At 38.2% G+C, this 21,513-nt stretch overlaps 1 protein-coding gene across 1 annotated transcript in view; it reads right to left on the reverse strand.

Moving 5' to 3' along the window:
- Nucleotides 1-21,513, reverse strand: part of LOC145771027 (hydrocephalus-inducing protein homolog) — an 84,579-nt gene that overhangs the window by 27,319 nt on the left and 35,747 nt on the right. The window contains 24 exon segments of the mRNA XM_082582768.1: nt 330-488; nt 1,286-1,445; nt 3,882-4,172; nt 4,582-4,827; nt 5,422-5,648; nt 6,963-7,097; nt 7,584-7,744; nt 7,941-8,173; nt 9,187-9,364; nt 10,421-10,563; nt 14,565-14,706; nt 14,824-15,007; nt 15,358-15,489; nt 15,815-15,945; nt 16,270-16,437; nt 16,440-16,631; nt 16,863-17,015; nt 17,215-17,287; nt 17,515-17,618; nt 17,916-18,075; nt 18,199-18,438; nt 19,153-19,302; nt 19,985-20,179; nt 21,233-21,369. Of these exon segments, the coding sequence (XP_082438894.1) occupies nt 330-488; nt 1,286-1,445; nt 3,882-4,172; nt 4,582-4,827; nt 5,422-5,648; nt 6,963-7,097; nt 7,584-7,744; nt 7,941-8,173; nt 9,187-9,364; nt 10,421-10,563; nt 14,565-14,706; nt 14,824-15,007; nt 15,358-15,489; nt 15,815-15,945; nt 16,270-16,437; nt 16,440-16,631; nt 16,863-17,015; nt 17,215-17,287; nt 17,515-17,618; nt 17,916-18,075; nt 18,199-18,438; nt 19,153-19,302; nt 19,985-20,179; nt 21,233-21,369 (4,094 nt within the window).

Consider the following 21,513-nt stretch of genomic DNA (forward strand, 5'->3'; position numbering starts at 1 on the left):
AAGAATTTTAAACCGCTTAAGAGGTGATAACATTAACGGTCATTAGCCATCAACCGAAAAAAAGTAGCAATTCCAATATGCAGGTGGGGTTTGGCTTACTCATCGGTCTGCGCGCGCGGAGAAAGAAACTGCTGACCATGTCGTTCTTGAATGTCTCATTTACAAGGCGCCATATAGAATGCATGGCATAGCAAAATGGACGAAGCTACATTCACTGGGTTTCCATCACCTACCCTGAAATCCGTACAATCCTGACTCACACGAAAAAGTAGCAGTACTTAGTTGTATTTGAGTTGTACATATAACACTTTCGGAAATCAACAACAAACCTTATCAAAGTGCAGGTGCTTCCTGTCTATCTCCAGCTCCGGCCTGACACCGAAGCAGGCGACATTGAAACATATTGGTTCAGGATTTTCCCGCACGCAACAAACGATGGTGTCCACGAACCTACCAGCAGCCTTGGGATACGCCCAGATCCACAAGAGCTGGAGACGAATAGACAAACTAATTTCACGCCATAATTTCACTTGATAATAACAATTTCCCGTCGCGCTCATACCATGGGATGCCAACAAACATTGGCTAACACCAGTCGATGAAGAACGCCAGTTTTGCACAGTTGGCATCTCACTAACTGGGCGGTTGCATAAGAAGGGAACTTGATGAGGAAGAAAGGAACAACGTATAAATCAAACAACAACTAAGTTGACAAATCTGAAATTGAGTTCGTTTGTAGCAAATCTACTGCAGGCTAGCTTGCTTGTAAGAAGAAAATGAGAACATTGGAAATGTGTATTTGTAGCTAATATCTCATACACAAAAAACGAGGTTTTTCTGAAATAACACACTTTCGTAATAGATCATCACCGATGTTATAGATAGATCATAAATATGCAATGAGCCTCCTCGTCATTGAAGATACATAGCCTAGTTGTTATGGCGTTTGATTAGCTTTAAAAGGTTTCTGGTTCAAACACTACACAGTAAGAGAGCACGCGCTACCTTGACAAGGCTCTGGCATGACAAAACGGAAGCAGCTGACCTGACGACTATATAACTTATCGTTAGTTCCAGTTGTCTGCTGTGATGCCCACGCAGCAAAATCTGTCTTTTGTCGTCGCTAAATTGTCTTCCATTATTGAATCAATATAAAAAAGACACATTTTGTTAGATTGGTGGGTACGCTGCGTCGTCTTCCTTCAATGTATTGCTTGTGTACTGTGATTGTATATATGTTGTTGCAATGGAAGTAAAACGATAAAGAAGCGTTATTGGTCACTACCTTCGATTCGGCCGGTTCAAGGATCATGTTTGGGGGGTCCAGTAGGAACGTCGTGGCATTGCTGTCATGCTGGTAGCAGAAGTTTATATTTGCCAGCAGGGGAGATGTGTTCAAGATGTTGATCTTTTCCATGTTTTCAGGATATTTTCCATCTTTGTACCTTCAACGATTTTGAATCGTTACATTGAAAGAAAACTAAACATTATTTGTAAAGAAAATTATCAATATAGAATTTCTATAGTTTGTATGTATGTAGTCAATCAGTGCATAAGCCTGTTATTTAAAAAAATGTAAATGGAAACATTTCGGTCACTGTCTGTATCAATTCTTCGTATTTCATGTTATCTCAAAATTCCTTTAAATTATTCCATTCATGATTTGTCATTTTAATTTAAAGTTACAAAGACAACCCATGGTGTAAATCAGAGGTGACGAACCTGCGGCCCGTCGAAGAATTTTGTGCGGCCCGCAAAACCATTTGACAATCGCTCATGCATTCAAGACAAAAGACATCTCAAAGCTGTTTTATGCCTTCACTGTTACCGACTTACCGTAAACCTGTCCTTTGCTGTTTTCCAGCTTCCATATCTGTTTGGTTGGTTTTGAATCTTTATCCTCTGACTGACAACGCCTTGATAGGCTCCTGGTAGTTTCGCATCAAACTTTGTTTAGAAATCATGTTTTTTGCTTGACTTGCAAACAAACAAAGTTCGATGTTCAACAAACTGTTGCCTAGATATCATGTTAGGCTTTTCTGAATAAAAATTTGTTTCGATCAAGTTAATCTAAAGCAGTGGTTCCCAAAGTTGGGTCGCCTGATAATTTTTTTGGGTCGCTTGTTTTTCAGGCATATTGTATCTTGGGCGAAAAAATAACTACAAAAAAAATTAAAACGTGAAGAGATTGATCACAAAACTGGAAAATATAAACACAAGTCATGAAGCGTTTCATGTCGAGACATCGGAAAGCTTTGTAGCATGATCGTAGTGCAAGAAGTTTTAACAGTTTTCGCTTTTATATTGTTATTATTATTAGTAAATGTAAACCCAACAAAAAAAATTCAGTCTCAAACATAAATTAACTTGACAAAATTACGGGATATATATTGTAACGTGCACTATATGTCACGAACGCTATGTTGGACAAACCATGACAAAGTTTTCCACACGTTGGGCGACACATAGTCTGGTGTGGTAAAACGCTTCAAAGACAAAGCCCCAAGTGCTGTATGGACTTATTGCTTTCTCCACAGAGAGGTCTTTGCTGCAAAAAAGCTGTCTCAAGAGCTCCACGAAGTGTTGAATGATGTGAAGTGTGTAAACTTCATCAAAACAAGTCCACTATATCGGCATTTGTTTTCGTCTTTGTGGATTCTGATTATTATCAAGCATTGCAGTTGCACACAGAGGTGCGATAGTTGTCACGAGGTCGTGTCCTGAAGCGAGTTTGTAATTTGCGGGAGGAGATTGCTAGCTTCCTGAGGCAACAGAACTTGTGAGATTAGCCGAGATGTTTTTGCAAGAAGATTTCAAGGCAAAAGTTGCTTACCTTACCGATATATTTTACTCTCTGAATTCTCTAAATTTATATATGCAAGGCATCGGTTTTACGGTGATGGATCGCGACCCAAAAGTTTCTGCTTAACATGAAAACTCATATTTTGGAAAAGTTATGTCACCAGAGATGAGTACGATATCGTTCCTCTGCTAACGCAATATATTTGTGGCAAGGAAGTTGATTTTAAGCAAACCATAAATGGACACCTGGAACAGTTTGCCAAAAAGTTTTTGCACTACTATGGAGAATATCTAACAGTTAATAACCAAAATGATTGGATAATTGATCCATTTGTTGGAAAAGATCTGCCTCAACTTTCCATCCATGTTGCAGAACAGTTTATGGACAGAAGTAGCAAATCGTATTTCTTTTGCGTCCTACAAAGACAAATACCCAAAAGATTCTGCAAACATCCACTTTTGGGCTTCCATGTACAAAGTGTATCCCACAGTTTCACAATTAGTGATTCAAAAACAGATTCCATTTGCAACAACTTGGCTTTGTGAGATTGGATTTCGCACCATGTGCATATTGAAAACTGAACAGCGAAACCGGCTAGAAATTAAAGCCGACATGCGGCTATGCCTAAGCAAAATAACACCTCGATTTCAAAAACTCACTGACAGCAAGCCAGCACAGCTATCTCATAAGTGATTTGATAAAACATATTATTTTCAGAAAAAGTTACTGCTCTTGTAGTGTTGTTTGTTTGCAACGCAATCTTGTATGGCTTTTAAAATATTACGAATTTGGGTCGCAAGATTTTACCAAACTGAATTTTTTTTTAAATGGGTCGATTTAAAAACGAGTTGGGAACCACTGGTCTATAGGTTACGATTAAAAAGTTGTGTGGCCCGATAACTCATGTGAAATTGACAAAGTGGCCCGCGACCGCAAAAAGGTTCGTCACCCCTGGTGTAAATGTTTATCTAGTCGACAAATGTCCCAGATTCTGATTTGCTTCTAAAGTTGCTGTCTGACCCTTAACATCCAAAGACAATTTAAACATAGTAAAAAACATCAACGCCGTCATACGCACCGTTCTCTTGTTTTCCCACATAATAGGGGACCAAATTCGAAAAATTCTTCTTCGAGTATATATTTTTTCGAAATCAAGTCATCTGCAACATTTTTTGTTTTCTTGCGATGAGGAAATACGATCTTTGGCTCTCTGCTGATGGTGGGAAAAGCACATACTCCCCTGCAAAAGAGCTGGTATCTTCGCCTTGTTCCAGTCAGTTCAAAATTCATGGTTTGATCAAACTGCCCAAGGTCGTTCGAATTGAAGTAGATCCGAATCGTCACTTCAGAATAAGCGGGAACAATCCATCTGCACAATATTTGTGACAGAGATTTTGAAAATAAAATTGTGGGTGAGTTGATGTATGAAAATAGAAAATAAAATATTGATGTAGTTCTTAGGCTGTCCTGTGGGATGACGCAGCGGATAAGGCGCTCGCTTCCAACCATGCAATCCTGGTTCGACTCCCGGCTTGAGCTGGTTGTTGAAATACACCGCTCACCTCAACCAAGGAGTGTAATAAATTGGGTGGGCGTGGTTGCTGAACGAAAGGCGGTCGGGAGAGAGGATTTGGCCACTCTACTATCATTAGTGCCGATGGCTTAGTATAATGAGAACCTTATCTTCTCATCCTTCGATTATTGGATTCAAGTATGGGACTCACCTTTTTTAGGCTGTCCTACCAAAAAAAAAACACATAAAAAATAACATATCGAACCTGAAATGACTAAGTTTTAAGGGCTTGAACTCAGTTATTGTTTCAACCATTGTGTTAATTTGGTCGGCGTCCGCACCAGTCGTCGATGACAGTGGAGGAGACTTTGCCCCTTCAACAGAACTTCTCCGATTCTTCCTCGGAGATGACCGACGCAAGGAAGGAGATTTGGATCCGTCATACTTGGCATCTTTCTTCTTTCTATCTTTTCCTTGAGATGAAACATGATCTTCCCGCTTCGAATCCGAACTTGAAACACAAAAGGTAATCACGACCATTATCACAATGGAATTAAAAACACATCAACAGATTTCAGACCCACATTACCACAGAGTCTACACTCACAATCTGCCGGATATAACTTCTTTAATGTAAGGACCACGCAAAGAACATTGAAATTTTAGGATACTGGTCGGAAATTTCAGAAGAGACCTCTTTGTCCCAGCAAAAGAGAAGCAAAAATGTGAGATGAAGGATGCGTAGCAAAGCCTTGTCCTTCCTTCACAAACTCAAATCCCTTGGATGTGTTGGATTTACTGACTACGAGATCATCTGACTGTGCAATGTGTGCAAGGGTTTATATTATTGATATCAAAACTAACCGCAAAATTATGCGTCATTTCATTAAACATCGTTTGTAGCAGTATAGTTGCAACGTTCATCTGATGAAATTGAAAGTAAAAGCAACAATAAACAGGATGGTTTATTGCATTTTTTGCATTTATTGCTTTTACTTTCAATTTCATCAGATGAACGTTGCAACTATAGTGCTACAAACGATAACTGTCCTGATGAACACTCAAACTTTTCAGTATTCAACTATTCATTTCATTAAACACTTACCGAGTTAAATCTGTGGAAACCGTGTCTTCCTGGTGGGGTTCCAGCTCTTTCATGACGGAATCATCTATAACTGCATTCGGGTCATCCAGGGAGGTGGCTATGAACTCGAAGTGACTAGAGGGGTCAGAGCTTGGGGGTTTGCGTTTTACAGGATAAGGAATCACAGAAAACAATGCAGGTGGAGGGATAGGGGGTCCTTTAGCCCCCAAACCTAAACCGTTCAAAACCTAAAAAGTAATGAAATCATTTGATTATAGGTTAACAAGTAAAGCGAGTTTTCTTGACAGAAAAAGTGAGAAAATTGCACTAGATTTTAAGGACAGTTACAGTAAAAATTGCATTTACGCACAAACCTTTCAAACCGCAGTACTTTATTTATGTGATTTATTCACAAACAAGGCGAAATATTTTCAAATATTCCAAGTTGAAAATTGACGGTCTTTGGCAATCGTTTACCTAGCATTACTAAAGTTTCGCACAACACTTCAGAAAGTTGCCTGGTATTATAATATTTTGCATACAATGCTGGAGTAATGTTTGGCTGGGACACTGCTACAACTGCTTTTAGTTGACTATTCAGCTCAAGTCGATGATCCGAATGCAAATGATCGCTCATCCCTACCTGGTCGCTGCAAAAGTCTAAATAAAAAAATTTCTTAATCACTTTTCCTTTTCGCGCAATACTTGAAAAAAGGCTGTAACAAGGTTGTATTGACAGGCTTGTCCATGGGACATTTTTTTCTGTCCCATCCCATCCCATAGCAATTCATGCCTGTCCCGTCCCATCCCATCCCATGGGATTCCCATCAAAATACAATTCAATAAATGTTATTAAATTTATGGAATTTTAAGTCTAATGTGTACTAGATAGGACTAAATGTACAAAAAGAGATACAAAACGACAAAATTTATTGACTTTGTTAACTTTAAAGTTCAGAAAAGTTGTCTATCTATGACAATTCATTATCATCTGACAATCTGTCTAAAACATTTTTAAATAAAAATGCCTAGCTACTGTCCCATGGGAAATGCAATTCGTGCTGTCCCATCCCATCCCATCCCATGGGACATTTCCCATGGACAAGCCTGTGTATTGACACTATTGAGCCATAGCTCATTCTGGATCATTCAAGTCCTATAGCTTATGACATCTCTTGCCAAGCTTGCTTCAAAAGATAACAATCAGATCCCGCGCTGCACCATAAACTATTCACATAACCAATGGTGCATGGAAAATGTCACTAGCTTCAGGCCAAACAACAGTGACTCCACAAGAACGACCACCGGAAGCAGTGGCGGAACACTAACCAGTGAGCTCCTGGGCTGGGTATGCGTTGAATAAATAATTGAATAAAAAACGCGACATAAAACGTCGATGCAATGCGGAAATAAATACTTGACGCCATAACAATGAACCTTGACACTTGCACTAATGTGAAGCCACGAAGGTCAACAAGCAATCGCACCAAAAATTACTCTGTTAAAGGAATGACATAATGTTAAGCTTGAAAGTGACAAGAGCCATGAATTGTAAGAAATACCTCATCAACAGGCGGTAGTCTGTTCAGACCGAGGATGTACTTGTGACAGGGATTGTCGGGATCGTTAGCATCCAGTTGAAGGTGGGGCACACCGATACCGTCCCAGCCCCTTGCCTGGTCTTCTAACGACTCGCCCTGCCAAATAATGTGATATGACGTCATTAGTAAGACAGTTTCAATTTTTCACGACAGCCAATTATTATTACAATTTTCTTGCAGATAACTTTGTCCATTGTTGCCACGCAAAAACGACAAAACAAACAAACCAGACAGTATGATCAATTAATGAACAAAATAAAAAGCCTGCTGATAAAGTTTGACTGTTTTTTGTACATATCAGACTGCTTCAAACTTTATCAGCAGGCTTTTTATCTTGTTCATTATTTTTTCCATGAGCTTTAACTGTTTTTTGTACATATCAGACTGCTTCAAAGCTCATGGAAAAAATTATCAGACTGTTGCCGGAGTTAATACAGCGCTGAATGAAACACGACAAAATCAGGTGGATTTTAACCAGAAGGAGACTTGCAATACTAATATACCGTGTAGACTGTAGACACAGTGATTAGCTACACTAAGCCTACAGCCCTACAACTACACTAACAAAGCTCTGTGTTTCACCTCCTGTTTTTCCCTGTCTGCCTTCTCTTTTTCAAGTTTTACAGCTTTCTCTTTCTCTATCCTTTCTTTTTCCAACCTCTCCTGACGCTCCTTTTCTCTTTCTTTCTTGCTCCCTTTCTTCATGGATTGAGGAGCTTTGTCACGTGACAAATTGTTAATCCCTTCACCATCACAAAAAACAACATTGAAGCAAGATTAAATACAGCATGAAAACATTGAGATATTTACGGACTATTCGTTTGCTGAACATTTTAGAGTCTATGTTATTGTTTGTCTAAGGTTCAACGTTTCAGAGAAAATTTTTTTTAGTAGAGATGGATTTACTGTTGTAGCCTAATTTTGACACTGCAGTGGCACCTTCTTCGGCTGAAGGAGCTGGAACAACTGCGCCTTCTTGAGACCATGATTGGGTGACAATCAGTTTAGTGCGATCCCAGTACTGCACGATCGATGATATGTCTTTGAAGGTTTTGTCGAACGTCCTAAAATGTTGCTGAAGAAAAAGATCAGCGTCCGAGAATCCTCGATTATTCTCTTCTGGGATTTTGCCATGCGTGAAATCAGTCGTATTGCGACGTCTTTTCTTTGACCTGATAATTTAATTTTCAAGATACAAAAGAAATTATTTAAAAAATCTTCAGACACTAAGACAACACGCATGAGTGAAACAATTAACTGAAGTGATTTTTTTCCAGAGCTGTGGAATCGGGTGAAAAATATACGACTCCGACTCCTCGGCTTCTAACTGACCGATTCCGACTTCAGTGTGGCCAGATTTTTTTTTAAATTTATTTCACTCAAGTTGTGATCGAAACTAAAACGGCGACTTTCACAAAAACTGAGAACACATTTCTATTTTCGAGTAGAGATAAAGACGGGGAACAAGAAATAATATGATGAAACAAATCACAAACAAAAAATTCATTGTTCATCGTTTGGTATCAAGCCGGAGTAGGCCTTTTTAACGACTCCGAACACGCCAAAACCTCTCCTACTCCACAGCCCTGATTTTTTTCATGGGTTTGAATAATCATTATCATTGCTTCTTTTACACAAGAAGGGAATGATATAGTTAGTATAGCTTACTAACTAGCAAGAACTGATCTTAACAGCGTTCAGCGATGGAAGGTCAAACAATGTTTTTAATCATTTAAATCGTTTTTCTGCTGCGTCCGCTTGAGCAACTTTGTGACGTCAAAAGTTGATAAGTTTAATAGCAAAATGCTTGAGCTTCTTCCAAATAAGTGGAAGATCACAATACAGGAAAAGTCTATATTGTGCATCTTCCAAGTGGCTTCAATAGCATTAGTTGCTAGTGAATACTATCGAGCCTATCAACGAAACAGTTTGGCAATGGTTTCAAGCCTAGGAAGGTTAAGCCGATATATTCGACAACGAAAAAGCAATCATATGTCTGCAGTTTGTTTTGCTTGTGCGTTGTCAAATCTTATTTTTGCTTTGAGCATTTTCTTTATCCTTTACATTTCAAGTAATTTAATACCGAATTGAATGGTGATATCTACCATTTTTGTCGTCTAGTGTAGAGTTGTTTCGCTCAGCTTCAAAGCTTTGTTTACAAATTCTAGTCCAAACAAAATCTTACTTCTTCGTATCTTCAGAATCAAGTCTGTCTGTTGTTCTGGATTCAGGTCTAACTTTGTCAAGAACTTCATGCGATGAACAAGACTGCACCACAATACCAACTGATGCAATTGTCTTCAATTGTGATTTGTCTCCTCGGCTTCCCGCGGCGGTTCCCGTCGAGCTGGTATCCTGCTTGCCTGCAGTGACATCATGGGCCTACTTATAATAAAGAGTGTTTTTACGGAAGGCTTTATCTACGTAGGTATAATAACAATAATAACACCACATCCACAGTGCAAACTATGCTTCTGGGCGCTGTACATGACGATGGTGATAAAATAATATAGTACTTTCATTCACAATGTTCAGTAAAATAGAAAGTTTTAGATTCATTTAAATTTGCAGCTTCTTTTCCACAAACAGGCAAACAATTCCAGCAACAGACAGCATCAATTGAGAAGGTATTATTCCCATATTGCGTCTTACATAAAGCAATGGATGTTGAGAACGCAAAGTTCTGGCAGGTTCATGATACACAAGTATGCGATGCTCTCAGTGCTCACAGCTCAGCCAAGTATCTAATTATAATAAACAATTTTCCACAGTGATCAGTTGTATGCAGGGACAAAAAGGACAAACAATTGGGGCTATTTTCATATAACTATTAACCATGCGGGATTTCGAATCCATGTTTACCAATCCTGAGGTAGGCATTTCATCTACTGAGCTACCATGGAACAAAATTGAAATATGACGCACTAAGTTACAATTTGCAACTGGCTGCTTTTCAGTTCTATCTCAGTGTACGTTTGTTTGTCGTATCCAGGCATACGCCCGGTGGTTGAAGATTTAGATTAAGTTGACGGGAAGGCAAGAAAGCCAATCTTCGTGTCCACTTTCAGGCGCGCCTTTAAGTGTCTTGCCAAAGACACAACTATATCCTCTTGAGCGGTGTCAAGCTGGCGCCCTTTCGAGTATCGTTCCAGGGCTCTCATCACTCGGCTATGAAGCGAGTGTACTTTGAGGAACGTTGATGACCTGGGAGGCAGAAGCATGTGCTGTCGGCCACAGAACCTCAACCAAAAACACTGTAATTGATTGTGTTGGATACGCAGTAGCCAAAAACGACCCCTGACGAATCCGGTGTCTGATCACTAATCATGACACAAATTAGTAAAAATTAAAGAATAGAAAACATTGGGCATACAGGGACCGGGAACACCATCCACCAACACGCAACTGCATGTACTTGCCAGAAATGCTTCTTTTTCCAGCGTCTTCTTTTTTTGATTTCTTGCCTTTCCTTCTCATGCTCTCTTCTTCGAGTCTTTTTTCTTCAATCAAAGCCATTCTCTCGCGTTCGAGTCTTTCGCGTAGATGGCGCTCTTCAGTTTCTCTAAACCAGAAAGAAAGTGAATGATGTTGAAATTATGATACTGTACATTTTAACTTTAAGTGGTTGCTAATATATTTGTTGCCTTCCAATCATCAATCGCGTTTGCTTTTGGAACAGTCTATTATCAAATTTACCTTAATAAATAATAATAAACAAAGATAAAAATAGAAACAATGAGGCACGATGGCTCAGTGGATAGTGTGCCGCCTCTGAAACGGAGGACATTAGTTCGATGCCCTGTCAGGTCACACCAAAGACTTTTTAAAAGATATTTCTGCTTGGCACTTAGCAATATAATGGTTTCGGGTACTAATGTAGGCTACTCGGTTGCGTCTCTATGCGGCTGCACTGATACTGTCTGCTTTGTAAAGCACTGAGAAGCCACACATATCTGTGATGGATGCAGTGCTATATATAAACACACATAATTATTATGGTGTATCAAATTCCACTTTCGTTTTTAAATTCGTTACAGTACAATGATAGGTCTTCTACTTTAGCACAAGAAAATTTAAAGGATTATAGATTATTATGGATTATAGATCGTTCACAAGACATTCACTTTTGAAAGTGACTTGCACTCTTTTGGTGAGTGCAGGCTGAGCTGTGGAGGCCTACTCCAGTTGCATACAAGAAGTTAACTTGAACAATTGCTCATAAATCACATTCAACTTGTTTGCTAGATTCAAAATTTTTCTACTTCAGCTGTCACTTCACATGCAAACTCTTTGAATCATAAAATTTACAGGAAATTCCTTAAAAATCACTCACAATGGCTAAAAAACATATCATGGTTGTCATTTTAATACAGCCCGGGTAAGCTTTAGGTTCTAAAATAAATATTAAAAAAAATGAAGTCAGATCTGCTCTTTCACATTTTATTCAAATTTACGAAGTGATATAAAAGATAAAGCTTTGGTAGAGAGTTTGCTTTGTTGAACCATAAAGAAATAAAACATAGTAACTTTAGCGGGTTTAACATACTTTATTTCACACAAAATATAACATAATTAAAATAAAATAAACTCAAACGTTTTCGACACGTACGTGTGTCCTCATCAGAAATTTAATCTGCAATACATAAAATGAAAAATCGTAAGATAAATTTGACTATGCACTGTAACTGTAACGACACTCTGGACTGAAAGCACAAACTGAACAAATGATACGAGAATGATTGCGAGTAAATTATGCGGTGGGAAACAGATCACATGAGATGTAGACTACAGGCATTGGACAAAACAATTAGAACACACACAAAAGGAACGATGAGCCACAGGCGAATAACTGCCGGTTGAGAGATGGATTGTTACGTTTAATTCAGGCTTCCATGATCTTAGTCTGAAAATCAGATCTGCCTCGAGAGATGATTTTAAATTGGTCGATTGAGACATTGTCAGTGCACGTTTCACAAGAGGCGATGTGCTCTTTAATTGCACTTTTAGTTGTTAGGTTTGGGTTTAAGTGCTCCCCGGCCCTTGTCAACAAATGTCTGGTTGACATACCAATGTATGTCTGGTTTGCGTCACGCAAACAACTAAATTTATACACAACATTTGAAGAAAGAGCAAAGGGGGTAGGCGACTTCAGTTGAAAATATTGGTGCACTTTAAATGTTTTATACACAGGATGAATGTCACATGAAAATTTCTTTTTCATAAGTTTAGCTAGGTTTTTCGCAAAAATTGTTGAATATTTTCCTAGAAAGGGTATATTAATAAAATAACTAAAATCTACTTCTTCAGGCGTGTCTTTTGGTTCATCAGCCATAAAGGTGCTTAAGACTTTATTGAAAAAGTGAAAAGGATATCCATTTAAATAAAACATGTTTTTTAATTTCTTGATTTCTTTCTGAAACAACTGATCATCAGAACACACCAAACGAGCACGAGATAACAGACACAAGATTAAACCAGATTTCCATTTGCTAGGGCATAGAGCGTTATAATTTAAAAGCAAGCCAGTGTTGGTAGGTTTTCGTCAGATCCAGGTGTCAAAAGAATTACGTTTAATTTCAATTTCAACGTCTAAAAAAGCGATGGTATCATTGGATTTTTCAAGTGTAAATTCGATATTTTTATGTTGCGAATTTAAAAGGTTTAAAAATTTTGAGCACGATCCATCATCATCAAAAATTGCGAAAATATCATCAACATAACGTAAATACAGTTTGGGATAAAAATCACGATCAAATTCAAATATTTTGGTTTCGATGTGTGCCAAGAAAACGCAATCCCGCGAGACCAGGCAATCCCGCGAGACCAGTCGTTTCCATGATTGGCACTCCGGAATACAAATTGGCTAAATTTTTAGACAAAATTATTAAACTGTACATACCTAAATATTACATGCTTAATTCAACTAATCAATGTATGGAAAAGTTAAAAGATTTTAAGTGTCCACTCAATAGTGGCATGGTGAGTTTTGATGTTGTGTCTCTGTTTACTAACGTGCCTCTGAAAGAAACTATTACTATAATTGCTGACCATATTTTTAGTGAAAACCAACCGAATCGACCGCCCATTGCGAAAAAATACTTCATAAAATTATTACATTTAGCCACAGAAGGCATGTTCCTGTACAAAAATAGTTTGTTTCAACAGATAGATGGCGTCACCATGGGTTCCCCATTGGGCCCAACACTGGCAAACTTTTTCTTGGCACACATCGAAACCAAAATATTTGAATTTTATCGTGATTTTTATCCCAAACTGTATTTACGTTATGTTGATGATATTTTCGCGATTTTTGATGATGATGAATCGTGCTCAAAATTTTTAAACCTTTTAAATTCGCAACATAAAAATATCGAATTTACACTTGAAAAATCCAATGATACCATCGCTTTTTTAGACGTTGAAATTGAAATTAAACGTAATTCTTTTGACACCTGGATCTGACGAAAACCTACCAACACTGGCTTGCTTTTAAATTATAACGCTCTATGCCCTAGCAAATGGAAATCTGGTTTAATCTTGTGTCTGTTATCTCGTGCTCGTTTGGTGTGTTCTGATGATCAGTTGTTTCAGAAAGAAATCAAGAAATTAAAAAACATGTTTTATTTAAATGGATATCCTTCTCACTTTTTCAATAAAGTCTTAAACACCTTCATGGCTGATGAACCAAAAGACACGCCTGAAGAAGTAGATTTTAGTTATTTTATTAATATACCCTTTCTAGGAAAATATTCAACAATTTTTGCGAAAAACCTAGCTAAACTTATAAAAAAAGAAATTTTCATGTGACATTCATCCTGTGTATAAAACATTTAAAGTGCACCAATATTTTCAACTGAAGTCGCCTACCCCCTTTGCTCTTTCTTCAAATGTTGTGTATAAATTTAGTTGTTTGCGTGACGCAAACCAGACATACATTGGTATGTCAACCAGACATTTGTTGACAAGGGCCGGGGAGCACTTAAATCCAAACCTAACAACTAAAAGTGCAATTAAAGAGCACATCGCCTCTTGTGAAACGTGCACTGACAATGTCTCGATCGACCAATTTAAAATCATCTCTCGAGGCAGATCTGATTTTCAGACTAAGATCATGGAAGCCTCAAGAAACAAACGTAACAATCCATCTCTCAACCGGCAGTTATTCGCCTGTGGCTCATCGTTCCTTTTGTGTGTGTTCTAATTGTTTTGTCCAATGCCTGTAGTCTACATCTCATGTGATCTGTTTCCCACCGCATAATTTACTCGCAATCATTCTCGTATCATTTGTTTAGTTTGTGCTTTCAGTCCAGAGTGTCGTTACAGTTACAGTGCATAGTCAAATTTATCTTACAATTTTCATTTTATGTATTGCAGATTTAATTCCTGATGAGGACACACGTACGTGTCGAAAACGTTTGAGTTTATTTTATTTTAATTATGTTATATTTTGTGTGAAATAAAGTATGTTAAACCCGCTAAAGTTACGATATAAAAAATATATATTAAAAAAACACGAACATCACCCCCTCTTTGCTGAATATAATAATTATGACAGATACATGCCTTTTGATTCTCAACTTCCTTCTTTCAAGGATCTTTCTCTCAATTTCCTCTTTTCCCTCTTCCGACAGAGCATCATACTCGTCCTCATCCATTTCCTCCAGTTTGTTATTTCTTATCTTTTCTTCTTCCAGGATACATTGTGCTGAAAAAAATCCAGTTGGACCACAATTAGGAAGAAGACGAAACGCAAAGAAACAAAGCAGTAGCCGACTTTTTAACCACGTCCAATTGATGTGATTCAACTGCAAAACCAACATACCCTTTTTCTCTTCTATGGCGCGTTGTCTTGCCCTCACAGTGAAATAGTCCAGTTTTTGAGACACAAAGTAAATATACTTCCGCTTGTTTATTGCTTTGAGCAATGAGATGACTGTTGATTGGTAGCTGAGACTGAACATTGTGTCAAGACCGTCGAAGATCACGCCTTGATGACAATCGTTCAACTGGAATCAAAGAAAGACACAAATGAACAGACTGCTGCCAAACTTCACAATCATGATGTCAAGCCGAACTGGCTGCTACCACACTTCACAATCATGGTGTCAAGCCGAACTGACTAACTTTCATTGCACAGTCTCTTAAAAATAAAACTTGTTTTGTTTAATAAGTCTTGTACTTGGCTGCTTTCCTAAAAATGATGCACTAAAATCAGTGAAAAATCCCAGCAAAGCGTGAAGTCATATTTTACGATTTTAATACACCATTTAGCAGCAAAGATGAAATTGAATGATGAATGTATTGTATACTGTCGTTGTGTTGGTGAATAGAACGATAGGCTCTGTGGTGGAGTTACCTGCAGCCGCTCAGCCACGATCTCGCTCAGAAGTTCTTCTGGCAAAGGGCAACCAATCAAACCTTGGTCTTGCGCAGAAGCTGACGTACTCAACCTCCGGGAGACTGGCCTATCAATGCCTATGCTGGGTAACTGTGTGAAAAAGCATGAAAAAATAGCATGACATTTGTGCATGATGGCAATTTTTGTCTTGCGAAACGAACATTTAGTCGGTTTTTAAAGTAAGTTTGTCTTGGCAAACAAATAACAGTATTCCAAAATAATAAAATTTGCAACTCCTGAACTAAAACAAATTGAAGCGAAATCTGAAATAATGTAACCCTAGCATCTCCATTCTATAGGTATAAACGGTAGGAGAAATATGTGGTTTTGAACAATTTGAGTCAGACTAAGCTGCTTACTGACAATGTGATAACTTTTTAGTAAAGGATGAGAATATTCGATCGAATTAATTTACTTGAGATCCCGTAACCTCTGAAACGGTGCGAAGGCCACCGAACTTGCTCCCCACACTGCTCTGACCATGCTTGCTGAGAAGGCTTGTTTTCTTTGTGGACACCACCGAAGTACCTCCTCCCAACCTGGTTTCTGTTGTTCCTAAATACATAAACGTTGCTTTCAAAGACAGCCCAATAAGTGAATGACATCTTAAATTAGAAATTATGCGCTTACAGTAAAAATGTATTAGCAGAAAGGATTGTTTATAAAACACATTTGACCTTTTTCCGTATTGAAAGTTACAAATCGCCATTTTAAACAGATTGAAAAAACAGCATTACCAACAAACATTTTAATAAGAGTACTTCCACATTCAACTTCCTCGAGCTAGATTTCGTTTCCGTGCGTGTTTAGCATAAAAGCAACTATGCAGTTGTAGGTTCAATCACATGTGAAAGTTTTCAATCGGCGCACTCCTACCAAGAAGTGAGTGCCCGGCATGGCCAGGAACACCATCTAAGCTCATTCCAAGAAGAGTAACTCCTTCTGGCTCCTCCTCCTGACATTCTCTCCCGGCCTGCATGCAAAGCTCTCTGGCTTTGCGTCCGTTCTTAAAAGAAAACGACTTTTTTAAGCTTGGTAAATTTCAACTTTTCGTGATGCTGTGAGTAAAAGAGTGATCAATGCAAATTAAAAAAAGCACAAAATAAAACCTCCCCAAAGTGTTGAGCACACCTCAGTATTCCCATTTGATATAGCTTCCAGTACAATGTCGTCCACGGTCAGACGGGCAGCTCCATAGGTCTTCGCCAGTAACACAGATGTTTTTGTTTTGCCTGAAAACAAGGCAACTTGGACAGTAAAGTTTTTTGATATTTTAAACATTTCTTGATACAACACCACTATGATTTGCAACAATTGAAACCTTTTCTAAAAACTTAATTAAGATACCGCTAAGACAGAAAGTGTTACAGCACATTAAAAAATACATATTTTAAAACAAGATCTATTCACTTAGGCTTGATGAATCAAAGCACAAAATTGACAATACTGTTAGCTAGAATTACCGGAGCCAGGAGGTCCGTGCACTATGATGACGACACCGCGCCTGTTTCTGGCCGAGCGACCTTCTGGGCTCAGATCAATGCCGAGGTGCCGAGCTATTGCAGCCGACACTGGTGTTATCTCCAGGTCACCGACAGCTATCGCGCTATCCAACCCTGGGTGGTTAACCAACACAAAGTTACCAAGTCTATCATGAGTTAAAATTAGAATTACTTGTTATTCATGGTGTGTTAGTTTGATGATCATTCGTAATAGTAGCCTTTGGCTAAATTCTGTGTAATTTGGTGCTACTGTTAGCATGCAAAACTGAACTAGATGAATAAAAATTGAAATGATGATTATTCATTGACTGACCCATCTCGTCTGATTTTATAAGATCATCAGATTCCGTCTTCTTCTTACTAGACGAGCGCGACGAGCTCTCATTCTGAACAAAGAAATTCGTTGAAACGCCATTTCCTTTTTTTGTATGAACAAAACTCGAAAAGCACTAACTACAACACACGATATACCAGCAAAAACTAATTGGGATGCAACTAATGGCATATGTCAGAGGTGACCAACATGTCGATGGCAGCCGACGAGAATTTGGCCACACCTGGCATATGTGAAAGCTGAAATCAAGATGAAGGAAATCAAATTCTGAATAAACACCTGAACAACATTTTCAGCCATGGTCGATAGCTCGTCGCTTTTCATGTCGTTCGCAAATATGACGTCATCACATACCGTTTCGTCAACCTCTGCCAGGTCATTGACTAAAGATATAATAAAAATATAATCTTCACCAAGATAAGCTGAACTTTTAACATCGTTAGAAAGATTGACGACGTAAAAAGGGCAACTTTTGCCCGTTGGAAAATAAAGAAACTGGAAAAGAGATAGTAGCATTGAAGTAAAAAGGAACATAATTGTGTAGATGCAAACATGCCCACCAAATCAGTCCGAATGTGACTATCAAATGTTGATGTTTTTTAAAGATTCGATTCAGTATGGCAACTGAATGCAACAAAAATTCATTAAGATTAAAGAAAGCATAATTGGATGAAACACACCATCAAGCTTATCCTTGTCTTGTTTTTGCCTTGTAGCCTGATATTTTTCTTCTTCGTCATGATAAAACTGGATCAACTCCGTTGGCAATTCTTCTCCTGGTAATCTTGGAGGGAGTAGCAAATTTCCCAGTTCATCGTATCCCTTCATCACCCGTAAAATCTAAAAAAAAAACACAATTGAGGCCCGGAGTCAATTGAAACGCACTTTTCTTAGGTTGTTCGAAAACTCTTTGATTAAGATGTGTATGAAATAACATAAAACATAATAGAAACAACGATGCACCTTTTCTTCCAGCAAGTACTGTTTGTCAAAGTTTAGGGAGTAAAACTCAGCGGTGAAGGGGGTAGGATTCCTCACAGTCACATCCATTTCGTCTCCGATCCCATGAGGAAGGATGGGTCCGAACTCTATCAGATTCGGTTCAAAATCAAGTCTCGGTTCTTGGCCTTCTCCTCTGCACGCTATGGACACACGAGAGGTCGACTGCGAGATTTGCATGAACATGCGTTGAGCGTAGTGTTTCTGTGAATGTCGGAGAATGAACAGGATGAAAGTCACAACGCAAAACAAAGAAAACTTCAAATAGTCTAACGGACCGGTGAAATTAATTTAGCTTAAAATGTTTTCTCAACTAAAGCGGTACTTCGTTAGCAACAATTCAATAACCTGAAACATACATAAAATTGTTAAGACTGAGGTTTTGCATTTGATATACATAATTACATAATAATACATACATATACAACACCATCTTGGTGAGCTGTAAAATTTTGCCCCAACTTTTTTAACAATTGAAGGTTTTCAGGGTGCAATTATCGCATAAACGTTACGCTACTGTTTTATTAAGCGCTAAAATCATCCAAAATCTATGTCGAGCTGAAGAAAGCAACATAGAAACATGCTAGCTAAACTTTTTTTTCTAGAGAATTTTAAAAAAAGTTGGACTTAACTGGTAAGTTATACTGTCGGTTAATAGAAGTTGAACTAAATTTTCGGCTGAACAGGACGAGCCTTTTTTTTATGAGAAAGGTCAATTTAAAGAAACGCATATGCAAATACCGAGGCAATAACACACGCGCTTTTCAGCTCTTATACTTTTGAATAAAAACCAAAAAACGTTATTATTTAGTAAAAGAAAAAAAAAAGCTAATCACAATGGGATAAGCACCATCTCATCAAATGACTCAAGTCTCAATCGTTAATAAGCGAAAATCTTATTGGCCAATGACAACTCACCGTTTCAGTTGGCATGAATTTGATTTGAATATTCATTCTCTGTCCTGGGCCCAGGAAGCCTTGAGCCGGCATCATTTCAAAATGGTTCGGTCTTAACCTGCTCTCGCGTCGCGCCTTGCGTCGCAAATGCATCGGCAAATGCTTGTCATACTGTAATGAAAGTTTGAAAAAATCTCGGCTAAAAATAAGATATTGACAAGACTGAAACGAAACAACAAAAACGTCTTCCTTTACTAAAAAAGGATTGAGTACCGTACTCACAGAGCGAGATGTCAAAAATGACGGAACTGCTCATCCCTAATCCATTTTTAATTGTAATGAATTTTATGCAAGAAAGTTTGCTCACAGGTGTGTGTGCGGTGTACACAAAATCAAAAATATTTTGATAAAAAGTTCTTCAAGCAGAAAAATTGGTCAGACAACAAAGATCTGAAACTTGTGTCAGTGAAGCGAAATTTTTCTATATGTAAAAAATATATAATATTGCATCTGGTAGATTTTAATTGGTCTTGAACAAATAATGGGGGTATTGCTACATATTAAGGCACCCGTCAGTTAAAATTGTGTCCTGTGTTTATTCTTGAGCCTCATTCTATTTAAACATTTTTAAACTGATTTTTGGGTGCAACGAATTGGATGGAATACGAAATTATAACCTAGTGGAAAAAGTACACAGTTGGTTAACTTCGCCTCAGTCGGATAGAGCAAGGTTAATGATTAGTATCTCAAAGTTCCAGCCAAAAGTGGCCGCAACAAGAGCATAACGTCATCTATCAGCTATGTCGGAATTATTTCATAAATAAGTTAAATAGACGTAAAACACAAGACGTACCAGCGAGCGGTTGGACTCACTACTGATGGAGGTCCATTCGCATCGTACACTTTCTTCGTTGTGAAGCTGAATGGTCACCACCTTGCACTGGCCGCACTGAACCACTTCGAAGTCCACCGTATCCGAACTCACTTTCAGGTCGGGTACAGCCACATGAGCTCGCAGGTGGACGCATAGTTGCGGCCCGGATAATATCTGTTGTGAATTTCATATTATAGTTAGCTTTCCAGAAAGTTTTGCAACGTTCAAAATATTCAAACAATTGAACAAAAAATTTAATTCTCGACCAAATTAAATACAAGTCAAATGGTAGGATAAAAAAATGCGTATTTAACAACAGAGTATTAAAAAGTGCTCTATCTTGGCCAAGTCTTTTGATGCTTGCGCATGGTGACGTACATGTTCTGGTCTGAAGCTTTAACTAATCTGTAACTTCTTCTTCCTTCGACCGAAAGGTGCCGAACAAGCGCGCTCTCAAGTTTTTGTAATTTTCATAAATTATTACGTGACCGATAAAGTTGAATTTTCTTTTTATTGAATATTGCAGTAGCCCTGACTGTCTTGTTTCTTTCAGTGTCATATGCACAGTGTCATATGCGTATCATATGTTGGTAACATTATTGCAACTGATATTTGTAACAAAATTCAGCAAGTGCGTCCTTGACCAGATAGTCACTGCATGATTCAACATTGCTGATGAAAGGAGAATCCATCCTTCTCGTGCTTGTACAGCATTTATTTTCACTGCATTCTTTTGATCTCACAGCGTTAGAACCAAAACTGAGAGATTTTGAAATTCATCAGTGTTTATTTCTGCACATAGTATTACAGTATACAACGGGAGAAAACTTTGCTACTGCTCTTCTGCTCAACAGAACCATTTTAAGCAAAGTACGAGATGAACTCAAACCTGGCAAGCCGTGTTGCTTTCTTGTGGTTACATAATGTAATCATATGTATTCATGTTCTCTGGCTTGGAGAGTAAATGCAGTCACGGAATTCAATTTTCGTTTTAGCTTTTTAATATTTATTCTAAATAGGCGTATAGTGTATAATTTTTCTCAGTTGTCTGCAGCATCCACACATTTATTGAGGGCCCATCATCGATGAAATCGTGTAGGTTTTGTTTTTCGCATAAGCTTGATTATTGTGAATCATATTCTAGCAAACGAAAATGACACCTGGTAAATAGTCTTCATTTTAATGCTTCACAATGCTTGTTCCAGAAACTATTTGCACTTAACTCACATTGATTGGCATCATGGCTCGCACCGGTCCTACTTCACGATTAGCCCCACGAGGGTCAAAGGTCACTTTAAAGTCAACCGTCTCATGATCAGGGTAACCTGGCAGCTGCTTCACTTTGTCAAGATCAGCGCAAAATCCTGCGATTCACCAACAAGATTGGATAAGTGAAAGTTACCAACTTTAAAATGAAGTTTGATTAAAAAAAGCAAAGTATCGAGAGGCCACACCCAACTGATCGATGAAGTTTATTGTTCTCTACACCCTAAAAATGTCGCGCACTT

This window comes from Aplidium turbinatum, chromosome 5 (assembly GCF_918807975.1).
Source record: "Aplidium turbinatum chromosome 5, kaAplTurb1.1, whole genome shotgun sequence".
NCBI lineage: Eukaryota > Metazoa > Chordata > Ascidiacea > Aplousobranchia > Polyclinidae > Aplidium > Aplidium turbinatum.